General features: G+C 35.0%; 1 protein-coding gene across 3 annotated transcripts in view; it reads right to left on the reverse strand.

Annotated features, from left to right (window-relative positions):
* Positions 1 to 2,695: 2,695 nt before the first annotated feature.
* The window catches only part of LOC128867315 (protein N-terminal glutamine amidohydrolase), an 85,142-nt gene continuing 72,988 nt past the window's right edge, over positions 2,696 to 14,849 (reverse strand). For all 3 annotated transcript variants that reach the window (XM_054108429.1, XM_054108432.1, XM_054108431.1), the window contains exons 4-6: positions 10,728 to 10,876; positions 4,578 to 4,702; positions 2,696 to 4,433 (exon numbers count right to left, since the gene is read on the reverse strand). In XM_054108429.1, coding sequence (XP_053964404.1) covers positions 4,300 to 4,433; positions 4,578 to 4,702; positions 10,728 to 10,876 — 408 coding nt within the window. In that variant the 3' untranslated portion in view covers positions 2,696 to 4,299. The remainder of the gene's footprint in view (positions 4,434 to 4,577; positions 4,703 to 10,727; positions 10,877 to 14,849) is intronic.

The following is a 14,849-nucleotide window of genomic DNA, read 5'->3' on the forward strand; positions in this document are numbered from 1 at the left end:
CAAAGTGGGTGCCTCGTTTGCTCACTGTTGACCAAAAACAAGTGTATCACAAGTCAATCACACCAATTGCTCCCACATCCACCGCATTCGCCAGATTTGGCTCCACGCGACTACTGCCTGTTCGCAGATCTAAAAAAAATGCTCGCCGGTATGAAATTTCGCTCGAATGAAGGGGTTGTCGCTAAAACTGAGGCAAATTTGCATATTTTGAGGCAAAAGATAAATCATTCTACAAAAGTAAAAAAAAAATGTGTTTTTTTGTTAGACCCGGGACTTTTTAGTCCACGTGTTATCTCACTACTGCCCACTTTATCAAGAATTTTGGCAAAATTATTAATCAAACGAAATAATACAATAGAATAATCGAAAATGAAAATATAGTTCCCGAGAACTAATTTGGATTGGATTTTTGGAAAAGCAGAAAAAAATTTACAAAAAAAATTAAAAAATTATAAAAGACAATGGAAAAAGTTATAAAAAAAAAATTTGAAAACGTAATAAAAGTAATTAAAACAAAAAATTAAAAAAGTAAATAATATCAAAAAATTAAAAAAAAAATGGAAAAAGTTATAAAAAAATTAAGAAACGTAATAAAAGTAATTAAAGCTAACAAAAGTTCAAAAAATAAAAAAAAAAAATTATAAAAAATGGAAAAAGTTTAAAAAAAAGTTAGAATACATAATAAAAGTAGTTCAAACAAAACAAAAAATTAAAAAAGAAGTAAAAAAAATCAAAAAAGTAAAAAAAAATATGGAAAAAGTTATAAAAAATTATATTAGGAAACGTAATAAAAGTAATTAAAACAAAACAAAAAGTTCAAAAAAGTAATAAAAAAATCCAAAAATTCAAAAAAAATGAAAAAGTTATAAAAAAAGTTAGAAAACGTAATAAAAGTAATTCAAACAAAAAAAGTAATAAAATAATCGAAAAAAAGTTATAAAAAAATTATAAAATGTAATATAAGTAATTAAAACAAAAAAATGAAAAAAAGTAAAAATAATTAAACAAAAAAGTGTTTAATAAAAAAATGAAAAAAAAACAAAAAAAAAAATGGAAAAAGTTATACAAAATTAGAAAACGTAATAAAAGTAATTAAAACAAAAAAAGTAAAAACAAATCAAAAAATTAAAAAAAAATGGAAAAAGTTATAAAAACAATTAGGAAACGTAATAAAAGAAATTAAAAGAAAAATAATTGAAAAAAGTTAAAAACAAATCAAAAAAGTAAAAAAAAAATAGATAAAGTTATAAAAAAAATTAGAAAACGTAATAAAAGTAATTAAAATAAAAAACTTCAGAAAAGTAAAAAAAGAAAACAAAAGATAAAAAAAGAGGAAAAAGTTATAAAGTTTTCTAATTTTTTATAAAAAAAGAGGAAAAAGTTATATAAAAATTAGAAAACATAATAAAAGTATATACAAAAAAAAAAAAAAAAAAATAATTGGCGCGTACACTTCTGTTAGGTGTTTGCCCGAGCTCCTCCTCCTATTTGTGGTGTGCGTCTTGATGTTGTTCCACGAATGGAGGGACCTACAGTTTCAAGCCGACTCCGAATGGCAGATATTTTTATGAGGAGCTTTTTCATGGCAGAAATACACTCGGAGGTTTGCCATTGCCTGCCGAGGGGCGACCGCTATTAGAAAAATGTTTTTATTAATTTTGCTTTCACCGAGATTCGAACCAACGACCTCTCTGTGAATTCCGAATGGTAATCACGCACCAACCCATTCGGCTACGGCGGCCGTTAAAAAAAGAAAAAAAAAAATGGAAAAGTTGTAAAATTAGAAAACGTAATAAAAGTAATTAAAACAAAAAAAAGGTATAAAAAGTAAAAAAAAAAATCAAAAAAGTAAAAAAAAAAAAATTCAAAAAAGTAAAAAAAGAATGGTAAAAGTTATAAAAGCTGCTTGATTTTCATTTTTTATTTACTGTCTGCTTGTTATAAAAAAAAATTAGAAAACGTAATAAAAGAATAAAAAAAAAAAGTTTAAGCAAATTTAAAAAATCTTTTAACTACATATATATGTATATAAGTTTATATATATTATGCGCTTACACGCTTTTTGGGTGTTTGCCAGCGCGCCTCCTCCTATTCATGGCATGCGGCTTGATGTTGCTCCACAAATGCGGGGACCTACAGTTTTAAGTCGACCGAAATGCACTCGGGGGCTTGCCATGGTCTGGGGCGGAGGGGCGGCCGCTATTACAAAAAAAAAAATGTTTCTAATTTTTTTGGTATTTCACGCACGGAAATTCGAACCCTCTTCGCACCCATTTGTCCGCCGTCTACTGCTTTAACTGCTTAACTTTGCATGCAGCGAATGGTGCAAATACAAGTTGCTGATCGATCTTTTGCAGGCCGACTTTCTTTAAAAAGCTGTCATATTTGCGCATTCTAATAGTCTATATGCAGCGATTTTAGTATTGTGCGTTTTGCTTATTTTAAAAAATAAAATTGTATTTTTTTCTCTGTTTGTTGCAGGCGTTTCTTGTATGTCTTGCAATAATCGCATGTTCAAGATCACTTACATACATATACATATATATCATTAAGATTTGCTATCAATAAATTTTGAAATTTTCATATGTTAACGGTAGCTTAAAATTAACTGAGTTTTTTGCAGCACTTCTTGATTTGAGTAAAAACAAACAAAGAAAAAAAAACACATTGCATTGAGTTAAAGTTATAATAAAAGGGAGTAAAATTTAAGCTCCACGCATAGTTGAGCTTTCAAATTGGGAGTTTTCGTATTTTTTTGCAGATTGCAGCTCCTCTTCGCCTTAATTACGCTTAACGCTGAGTTATAGACCTTAGTGTTCTTGCTTTTTTTTTCAATTAATTACATTTTCTTATTTTTGTTGCCTCTGTGGCAAGCATGCTTTTGAATACAAAAATACGCTATCAATATTATTACATAGTTATTATGTTTTTGTTTTTGTTTTGCTTTGTGTCTTTATAAGCAACTGTTAATTGTAATTGTAATAGTTAATTAATTACTACCTATAGTTTAGATATTTACTTATGCTCTTCTGCTCTCTGTTCTCTATTCGGCTTTTTCCGATTTAATTTTTTATTTAATATTTAATAGTTTATGTTGTCTTATCTTTGATTACGAAGTATCTTTCTTTGTTGCTTTAACGCCCACTCACCGCCGCCACCTTCTCCAGCCTTCTCCTGCTAGTTTGTGCCATTAAAACTTTCCTTCTCTTTATGTTGCGCAACGAATATCACCAGATGCAAAGCAAAGAGTAACTATCAGAAATTCTGTGAGACGACGTACAGCGCTTTGTTTGCTGGCACTGCTGCATCCACGAGTGCAGCCAGCATTCATGCGCTGCCCACTAACAACTATGCCATTGGCATTCAATCAAGCAAAATGCCATCAACCGAAGCCATTAAAACCAATGAATCCATCAAATTATACTTCATGTGCCAGCACCAACCAATACTATAAATGAAGGTTAAAAATATTACCAACGAACAACTACAAAAACAATGCTAGGTATGCATGAATATGGGCAATGTTATTCGCCCTAGCGCATACTTGGAAAGTATTTATGCGAGAATGTCAGCAAAGCATTTGCGTTTGTGAGTGGTAGACAGGCAGGCAGCTCAGCTCAGCTGGTGTGAATATCGAGAGCATCATTCGAATCAGAATGAATCGTAAAGCCAAATCGTTGCTTGCAATCTGAGCGAGGTGAGGTGAGGTGAGGCGAACGGTGATGCAGTAATAAAAGTTTTACAGCTATGCTTGGCTCAGGCTTAGGGTGATTTTGTGTTATATGCAAATTAAGTGACATTTGCATCAGCGCACAGATGTGCCCGACAGCCTGGGTGGCTCGTGGCTCGTCCCTTGAACGCTATGCGATGACCAAATACCAAATGCAAGCGAGCGATTTGAGTGTGGCGTTGAAGGTAATTGTTGCTGACGACGTTAATGTCGTTACGATGATGTTCAGCTGCTGAGCCCTTTTAAAACTAGCCGCCATGCTGCTTTTATTAATGCTGTGCTGCTTACTTTTCCCTTAGTTTGTTCTTGCTGTTGTTGTTCTTATTGCTATTGTTGCTATGTGCCACGCCAACTCGGTCCTGCTAGCGCAATCTTAGTTCATACTCCCGCATTCTCCCACACACTCAAACTTCCATTATCTAAATGTACGTAAACGTTTACAGCTGGTGCTGTTGCAACACTTTCGTTTATCACTTCGCCGGTCCACATGTGGCGTTGTGGCGCCATTCGCTGTCTGCTCGTTACACTTGACCGGCACTTCAATTGATAGTTGCTCAGCACTGTTGGTATTATTTGTTATTCTGTTGCGCCACCACATTCGGCGCCTTGTAGAAGGTTTGCACAAATTCTGAGAGGCTGTAAACGGTACCGGGGCCTTTGCTCGCATTCATGCAGATAAAATCGCCCAAGCTATGCGCATTGCCTGCAGGAGGAGAGCACAGAGAAATGTGGAAAATTACTATGTTAAAGGAAATTGGCAAAATTAAATAAAGAAACATTAAAATTCAATAATAGCACAAATAAGGTGCAAATGCCAAAGGCATAAATGCCTGAATGAATGCCTTACTGCTTGATTGTATGGGCGGGTATGAGGGTGGTGGCTTTATCCAACTGCCATCTGGCCTTCGCATGTGTCGGCGGTCCGACGAGAATTCACTTAGATATGTTTCTGCGGGTATAACTCTGAAGTATCTGTAAGAAGGACGAGAAATTATGAAGGCAATAGTAATAAAAATAGAGAAAAATTATATAAATTGGAAAAAGCATAGAGGCAGATTCAGCAAGTTAATGGCCACGTATGTCCAAAGAGCTGATAATGCGACCGTCGACTTGTATTTATATTAGAAAACACGATGAAAACCAAAAAAATTTAAAACATACGAAAAATCAAAATACTCACGAAACTAGGGACCGCCTTCAGGATAAAAGAATGGAAGCAGGTGTTTGGAATGCTAGGACGTTTGGTCATAGTGTTATCTTAAACAGCCAAGGGCTTTTAGATTAGAGTAGATTAGATTTGTGGGGGGTTGCCCAAGTCCAAGCACTCAGTCAGGAGGCCATTGTACTACACCCGAACAGATTTGAGTAGAAAGATAAAAAAGCTGTAATCAAGAAGAATCTAGAGAAACAGTTTTTCACTTCTATGACATAGAACGCTGGGGGAATTCTCGATGGCCAACTTGAAAGAAATTGCAGAAAAGAAAATAGACGACATACTCTATGATCAAAAAGTACCGGGCTGACCGGGAAGACTGTTTCCTTCGATTGCCAAGGTGTAGTGCACCATGGAGGGTACCATCGGGCCAGACAGTCAATAAAGAATATTATTTATCCATTTTGAAGCGTTTGAGAGATGCTGTACGTCACAAACGGCCGAAAATGTGGGCAAACAATTCTTGGAAGTTGCATGATGATAACGCGCCATCGCACGGAGCCCAAATTGTGCTGGATTATTTGACCAAACACCAAGTAAATATCATCGTACAAGCACCGTTTTCACCTGATATGGCCCCGTGCGGCTGCTTTTTGTTTCCCAAGTTGAAGTTACCACTTCGTTGAACGAGGTTTCAGTCGATAGAGGAGATCAAAGAGAATGCGACGAAGGAACTGAAGGTCATCTCTTCGTCGGGCTACTAGGGATGCATGGAGGACTGGGTTAAACTTTGGCACATTTGTGTTGCTTCAGGAGGGTCATATTTTGAAGGAGATAAAATAAATTTGCCTGAAATTTAGTTTTATTTAAACATTCCCGGCACTTTCTGTTCATAAGGTAGGCAGTTTCATAGTCAATTCAAGATGGTTCGACTAATAAAAAATAGTGGCGTATCAAAATGGCATCTTTTGTGCTAATTGTGTCTCAGACAACACCTACACCAACCAACCAGGGACCATCTATAATAAAACTGCGTTTTAAGTTATTCTCTCTAACAACAGGATTTTTGGGAAATACTTTGAATTTTCAAGGATATGAGTAATTAATAAAACTATTTCAAGAATCAGTGCAATGTAGAATACAAATATGGGTATCATGAAAAATAATATAGAATAATAGAACCTCCTTTGGAAATGAAAAAAAACTAGGGTCTGTCAGACTCACGCACGGTAGAAGTGAAACTTCTAAGTTGGTTGTTCCATGCATGGGAGCCCCGGTTTAGATCTCTCCCCCCTCTCTCGTGTTAAATTCAGGTTTTCATATTTTTTTTTCTATATCACTCCACATAAATTTGTACTATTTATTTTTGTTCTTATTAGCTTCAAATTTGACACTTGGGTGCAGTGTTGCACTTGACGCTGACATTTCTTTGCACTTCCAATGGTATTTTTTGCCTACTTTTGGCGCAATCAATTTGCTTTGATCACCGAAACGGTTGAAATGTCATTTTACAACCTTCTACTTCAACTATCGTCACTCGTTTGGCAAATGCACTCATTGTATCGCTTCGTCTCCTCCATACCTACCATCTATTTACTTCACAGCAGTTTCTTATTGCTTTCCCGCTTACACACATTTAATCGGCGCTTTATCTGATACTCACACACAGCACTCATTTGCACGGGCTATGGCTATCTATAATACCCGTTGTCGGTTGTCGATTGTCGGTTGCCTGCATGTCGCCAGTCTACTTCAATGCTTGCGATGCGAGAGAGCGACAGAGAGAGCGAATAGGCGAGAGTGGGAAGGACTTCGGTAACGCTCCGAACTTACCGTTTCACTCGCCTATTTTCAATCTGCCTTGGGACCCCGACGCGCCTAAAGAAGTTTCACTTCAAAAAAAAATTTTTTTTTGGTGCACAATAAAATTAAAAATATTGGAATTGTTTCCATCCTTGAATATATGAAGATTTTGAAAATAATCCTGAGTTATTCAACAGGTTTTGCATTTCGATAAGAGAGGACTTTGCTACTAGCCTAGCTTTTCTTTTTTTTGCCGTGGTACTCTTTTGATGTGAACGTACGTGAAGTTTCATTTCGTTCTGTCAATTCATTCTTTGCTTACAGGCCATTTAGTATCGACGACATTCGACAGGATTTTCACTTTACAGTGGAAAAAAAACAAGTATCGAGCAGTGACTGAATTTTTATTTTTGGAATAAATCTTCCAAAGCAAAGGAGAAAGGAAATTTGTGAGCGAATGTTGAAAGTGTGCAAGGACTTTTCGCAATCAATTAGTGCAGTAGAAAGAAGGATTACTGAATTTAAGTGTAGCCTTACAAGCCTTGAAGACTATCCAGGATATCGTATTGGAAAACAGTTGAGTGACTGATAGCGATTTGCTAAAGGCCACAGACATCTCATTGGGCAGTGTAAGGCATCTCTTGGCTGAAGTATTGGATTAGAGAAACCTGTGCGAACAATGGGAGCCGCATTTGCAACAATGGAACAAAAGCACATTCGAATGCGATTTTCTCAGCGACATTTAAAGCGTTTTCGAAAGAATAAAGTGGATTTTGTGCGTCTATTCATCACTACGGATGAGACTTGGGTCAACCACTGTGATTCTAAATCAAAACAAGAGGCTAAAGAGTCGTTTGAAACTGGTCCATCGGCTCCGAAACGAGTTCGTGCTCAGAAATAAGCCAAGAAGGTGTTAGCATCAGTTATTTGTGATCCGAAAGGAATTTTGTTTGTGGATCACTTGCAAAATGGTAAAACAATAAATTCTGAAGATTATGATAACCTTTTAGACCAGTTGAAAGAAAAAAATTGTGAAAAAAGACCCAGTTTGCAAAAGAAAAAAATATTTTTCATCTGGACAACGCACCGTGTCACAAGAGCATTTTGACAATGGCTACAATCCGTAAATTAAAGTTCGAATTGTTATATTCACCAGATTTGGCCACTAGTGACTTTTATCTGTTTCAAGATCTAAAAAAATCATGCGTGGAAGGCGTTTTTCATCAAATGATTAGGTCGTAACAGCTGTGGAAGCGTATTTTGCAGCGCTTCCAGATTCTCACTTCAGGGATGGAATTCATAAATTGAAATCTCGTTGGAACAAGCGTTTTGATGTTCAGGGAGACTCTACTGCATAACAAAGTGCCATTCAAAGCATAAAGTTGTGTTTTCTTATCAAACCGCAAGATTTATTGAGCAACCTAGTGTATACTGAGGGCTAATATGTACACCACCACACCATTTTTACTTTATTAATTTAGGATAAAAAACGCTATAAGTCTGAATACATCGCTGCCTTAAAAAAATATAGGACAGGAGCTCACTGACAAGTTTTTATAATTTATTTGCTTTACCTTTGATTCTTCTTCCAATAAGTTCTTTTGGAAAATATAAATAGTTCATTCTTCTACAAAGTCCAAGTTTCAAATTGTTTTCATCAAAATTTAATATTTTTAATCGAAGTTTCTGGAAAATGCAGTTTTATGCCTATGAAAGTTCGCTATAATAAAAGTGCAGGTTTGGAGTGACTCAAACCTCGCGTTGATTTTTATTGGGTATGGAAATAAGTTTTCGTCTTTTCTTAGCAAAAGTTACGAACTATTTAAACAATTAAAATTTTGATATTATGTGAAGTATGTGCCATTGGAAGCTATAACTTTAATCCATCTTTCAGGCCGCATACGGATTCCTCTGACGAAAAATTAGAGTTCTTTTGACTTGAGCCACTCATTGAGCCAGTTTGCGATGCTCTCGTAAGAAGTGAATCGCTCTCAAATAAGGGCTGACTGACTGCATTGATCGGAACAGATGTTAATCCGAAGGTGCAATGTCTGGGGAATACGGCGGGTGTAGTTTAAATCTTTTTGGATAAACCAGCTTCGATTGAGGTATTGGAAGCCAACATTAGCAAAGTTATTCACGATATAACAACCGAAGTCCTGCGACGAGTCATTTAAAATTGGTGTTTACGGATGGCCGAATTACGTCGCAGTTGCGGCCAACATTTGAAAGGGATTATCTTACAAAAATAAATGTCATGAATGCTTCTATATAATAATAATAAAGATTGCCCAATAAGTTTGAACTTTTGTTGTTTTATTTCAATTGATCACCCTTTATGTACTTTATGTACTCCTCCTCCTATTCGTAGATTCGTGGTGTGCATCTTGATGTTGTTCCACAAATGGAGGGACCTACAGTTTCAAGCCGACTCTGAACGTCTGACGGTTTTCTATGAGGACCTTTTCCATGGCAGAAATGCACTCGAAGGTTTGCCATTGCCTATCGAGGAGCGGCCGCTATTAGAGAAAACTTTTTCTATCATTTGGTGTTTCATTCACGGTGTTTCGAACCTGCGCACTTCCGAGTGGGAGGCACGCAACAATGCATTCTACTACGCCGATCGCCAAGTGGATGTGGAAATATGCCGCCATCTCGTTAAGCGATGCCTGGCATTTGCGAGCAATGATGGAATCAGAGACAACCGCACCGATAGATTTTATCGTCGCTAGGCTATTGGAATAAATATAGATTTAGTCACAAAACCAGACAGTTACCTCATTAATGGTGGGAATTTCAGCCTGAAAAACGCTGCAGTGATTAGACAGAAGAGCCGAGACGTTTACTTTGGGCTTCTTACAGTATTTATAGATGCCAAAGCCAACTTTATCGTCAAGCTTTGAGGCATTAGTAAAGAACCGTAAGCAGTTCCGCCGACCAGGTATATCGCCAACCCACTCACGTGTAGCTGGGATTCTAGCACTATTATTATTATTGATTGGCTGTTTGTGCACAGTGACCTGAATAGATCTATTGTGCAGCCATGTACTCTACTCGAACAGTTTCAGGCTATTAATAAATCCTAAAACTGCAGTAGGCTTAATTTCTACCAGGAGGTTTGGATTTATAGACCCATGTCGCTTTTTGCAGAGTCTACAAGAATCGTTTGCTATCACACCTATCTTTTTCATGTGATAAATAAGTTTACAGTGCCCTGTTAGTAGTTCAGTGTAAAGTTTTATGTCGCCGCATGCCCGATTGGGCTCTCCAATAATCGATTATGCCTCGTTGTTCCTAGCACTAAATAACCCATTGAAATATGGCTCATATCAACAATAGTCACTGTGATTTGTTGGTCCCTGACCGAGTGTGTGGTCGAGTTTCTATCGATTAGTTGCGGCAAGCTGAGCTGTAGTGTAACCTGCATTCTGTTTACCTACCAAGTTAAGGGGAGGTAAGAAGAAAATAGTTTTCAGAGTATTTAAAACATCAGAGGGTATGATTCTAAAAGCGGCGCGATATAAATAAGCGCCACTCGTTGAACTCGATGGTGGAGCGGATAATTCTGTTCAGCAGAAAATATGGGGCTTAACGTAAGTAATCAAAAAAAGTACTATATATTTAATTGGCGCGTACACCCTTTTTGATTGTTTTACCGAGCTCCTCCTACTATTTGTGGTGTGCGTCTCGATGTTGTTCCGCAAATGGAAGGGCCTACAGTTTCAAGCCGACTCCGAATGGCAGATATTTTTTTGAGGAGTTTTTTCATGGCTGAAATACACTCGGAGGTTAGCCATTGCCTGCCAAGGAGCGACCCTTATTAGAAAAATGTAATGCATAAATAAAAAATAGGAAATAAGAAAATAATTTGTGCAACAGCTTCCTAATACAGGCTCCGCTCTTACGCCTTGCACTTCAGAAGGTCGTTCAAAGAACTGCTGAGTTTCCAAAGTGCGATCTCGCACTCCACTTCTGCACTCGTTGAAAATATCGTCAGAAACCTCGTCATGTTTTGGTTTAGCTGTAAAAAGGAATACTTGCCTATGGTGTTCTGGCCTCAGCGCCAGATCCGAGCGAAATGTTTCCGTAACATACTTGTGAAAGTACGTGGGAAAAGGTAGCGTCGTATCCAAGTCAAACACCAAGCAGCGATTAGGCGATGGATTGTGCATGAAGAAGACGTGGTAATCCTGAAAGCAAGAAAATTAAGAGAAATATAAAATATTTGCAAACAACAAAAGCATCATTCAAGTAGAAAGTTTCGTTTCGTATTTTAATGAAACGATATAATGTCGTAAACTTTAAGTAGCAGGCGCATAACTGTACTTGTGCACGTATGTGTGCTTGTGTTTGTGTATGTACATACATACATATCTGCATATATATAAAAGTAAATGTGGATTCAAAAAAAAAAAAATACGATGTAATAAAGAAAGAATCTAACAAAGTGGAAAATATCAACCGAAAAAAACGCTGCACTACTCGCTTGTTTGCATTTTATGTGCTGCAGGGTCTGACAAGGCTAAAACTAAGACTGGTAATATAGGCGGTCGGTCGCAAGCACAAAGCCTAGAGGGACCGACGAACGCTGCCATGATGAAACAGAAACACGCATAGCAGCAGCCTCGCACACATACATACATGCGCGCATATATTTACCATATAAATTTTTGTGTAAAATGTAAATGTTGTATGTAATTATTTGGAAGCCATGCCGTTGTAGTTGTGAACATTAACGCCACCGGGCATAATGTGCCACATGCAACATACCACACACCGACAACATATATCCACACAAGCTAAACAACAAAGCGAATTTTTTCTTTTGTGCCATTGGGCCAAACGCTGTTAAGTACGCTCCCCTTACCGATCTTCCGTTAAATTGGCGCTCCTCCATGGCTGACGTTGGCTTGGGCTGACCTCGGCATGTCCGCCACCAAGCACATAATTTCTTTATTTTATTAGTAGAAAAATTCACAAATTTCCCGAATCACGCCCAAATGCACACCACCCATACTGAACGCCCGAAAGGTGGTGCCAACTTAAATGGTCTTTTCCATTTAGGCTATTCACGTGCAATTCCTATATTTCTTCTGTTTTTTGGGCCGTAAGATATGCTAAGGAAAAACTCGAGCGTGGCTACTCAGAGTAGTTGGCCAATATGACTTTATTAATGCATGCAAGGAAAAGGTTAAGTGTATTCGTGAGATTTGCATCATTGCGCATACAACTACACTAACTTACACACATACATACATACATACACGCATACATACATACATACAGAAATGCTACATAATAAACAAAATTGCAAACGAACCAAAGCACCCATACAGTTGTATGCGGCCAAGGATAACCAAATACATATATATGGGGTAGGTCCAAAAGTTTGCTAACAATAAAATAAAACTTTTTTTCGTGTTTTTAGCAATCGGCGAGCCATTTGTAATTTTTGGAGTACCGCCATTATTGCGTATCAGTATACCACTTTTGTTTGTGGAATAGGTTTTGTATGACGTCACACTGGTGCAAGTAATATAGTTAGGTGAAATAGTTGAAGTAGCACTCTGACTCTGCCCAAGTAGCGCCAACGCACCGTTTTGATACCATTATGGGACCTCTAACAGGCAGATATCGACAGCCAGCCAGAGCTCTCGATGTAATGGAGAAAGTCAAAGGGATACTTGTTGTCGCACTGCCTCAGGCTGTCGAAAAAAGGAGCACCCACAGTGGCCTTAATCGCCTGGCTGCCAATCCCGAACGTTTACAGAGAAAGTGCTCAACTAAAAAAATTTAGATAAAAAAATTCTATATAAAAATTTTGAAATAAAACACAAAATTTAAATAAAAAAATTTCAAATAAAAAAAAAGTGAAACAAAACACAAAGTTTAAATAAAATAATCAAATAAAAACATTTCAAAGAAACAAAAATGAAATGCAAAAAAAAAGTTTTAATAGAAAAATTGAAAAAAAAAACAAATTTTAAATAAAAAAATCAAATAAATAAACTTTCAAACCAAAAAAAAAATGAAATAAAACATAAAAATTTACATAAAAAAAAATCTAATAAAAAATTTTTGAATAAAAAAATTGAAATAAAACACAGATTTTAAAATAAAAAAAATTCAAATAAAAAAATTTCAAAGAAACAAATCATCAAATGTAAAAAAAAAATTTTTGAATAAAAAAAATTCAAATAAAACACAAAGTTTAAATAAAAAAAATCAAATAAAAAAACTTTCAAACAAAAAAAAAAAAATGAAATAAAACACAAATTTTAAATATAAAAAAATCAAATAAAAAAATTTCAAAGAAACAAAAAATGGAATGCAAAACATAATTTTAAACAAAAAAATTGAAATAAAACACAAATTTTAAATATAAAAAAATCAAATAAAAAACTTTCAAACAAAAAAAAATGAAATAAAACACAAATTTTGAATAAAAAAAATCAAATAAAAAACTCTCAAATAAAAAAAAAAATGAAATAAAACACAAATTTTAAATTGAAAAAATTCAAATAAAAAGAAATCAAATAAAAAAATTTTAAATAACAAAATTTTAAATAAAACACAAATTTTAAATCAAAAAATTCAAATAAAAAAAATTTCGAAGAAACAAAAAATTAAATGCAAACTTTAAGTAAAAAAAATTAATAAAAAACTTTCAAACAAAAAAATAATGAAATAAAACACAAAATTTAAATAAAAAAAAATCAAATAAAAAAATTTTTAATAAAAAATTAAAATAAAACACAAATTTTAAATTAAATAAATTCAAATAAAAACAATTCAAAGAAGCAAAAAATGAAATGCAAAAAAAAAAAATTAATAAAAACATTGAAATAAAACACAAATTTTAAATAAAAAAATCAAATAAAAAACTTTCAAGCAAAAAAAAAATTAAATAAAACACAAAATTTAAATTGAAAAAATTCAAATAAAAAAAAATCAAATAAAAAAATTTTAAATAAAAAATTGAAATAAATCACAAATTTTAAATTGAAAAAATTCAAATAAAAAAATTTTAAAGAAACAAAAAATTAAATGCAAAAAAAGATTTTGAATAAAAAAAACTGAATAAAATATAAATTTTAAATACAAAAAATCAAATAAAAAACTTTCAAACAAAAGAAAAATGAAATATAACACCAAATTTTAATTAAAAAAAATCAAATAAAACCACTTTAAGTAAAAATACAAAGCACGGATATAAGTTATATAAAAAATCGCAGTAATCTTCATCTACCAGTCTGCAGTGCATTGTTTCCTTTTTCTAGTAAAAAAGCGAGATTCGTGGAAAATGTTCGACATTTTCAAACCTCTTCAAATTCAAATCACTTTCCACTGCCACTTTGGTAAAGCTTTTTTTCAATGTTAACCTACAAAATTTCACTTTTCAAACGCGCAATAGCTGCATATCGGGTATTGGAAATTTGTTACCGAACTTTTTAGATTACCCAATACCAAGCGGAGGACCAAGCAATCAGCAAACAGGGCAACCAAGGCAAGCAGGAGGGCAAACGACGTACGGCAAGTTTTATGTTTTCCTTTTCAGCCTTCAGTCAACAAAGTGGCGTCTACCAAATTTTCATTCCAACTACAGCAACAACACTGCTTGGCTCAGCAGAAGATGAATGCTTGCGTAGTCGTAACTACTTTTCGCTAATAAAATTGAAATGCGCCTTTCCATCCATTCAGCCAACTCGTTTGTAAAGTAAATTCATGTATAATTGATGACGCCGATCGATTGTGGCTGACCTAGTCGCAGCTTCAGTCTGAACTTCCACTGTATGATGGTGCGATGCAGTCACCGATGTAGCCTCGGTCCAGCCCAATTGGCCCACCCAGCAGCTTTGCCTTTTCTAAACAACCCTTTCTGCCAACATCGGTACACTTTCTTTGTGCTTTGCGTTACAAATTTAATGTTTGACAGTGACCGGATGTAATTGACTAATGATTTACAACGTTGCTTTTCGCTGGCAGTGGCTCAAAAAAGGTAGTGAATAAAATATTTTCAAACAAATATACTCGTGCAATGTGGGTCAGTTTGGTTTTTGCAGAGAAAGAGGCTTGCTGGAAAGGCAACATTTGCTCTTCTAAGTTTGAGAATTTAAAAATCTGTTTCTGTTCGTACACTGATTGCCATTGAATGGTCAAATG

Source organism: Anastrepha ludens, chromosome 6 (genome assembly GCF_028408465.1).
Source record: "Anastrepha ludens isolate Willacy chromosome 6, idAnaLude1.1, whole genome shotgun sequence".
In the NCBI taxonomy this organism is placed as follows: Eukaryota; Metazoa; Arthropoda; class Insecta; order Diptera; family Tephritidae; genus Anastrepha; species Anastrepha ludens.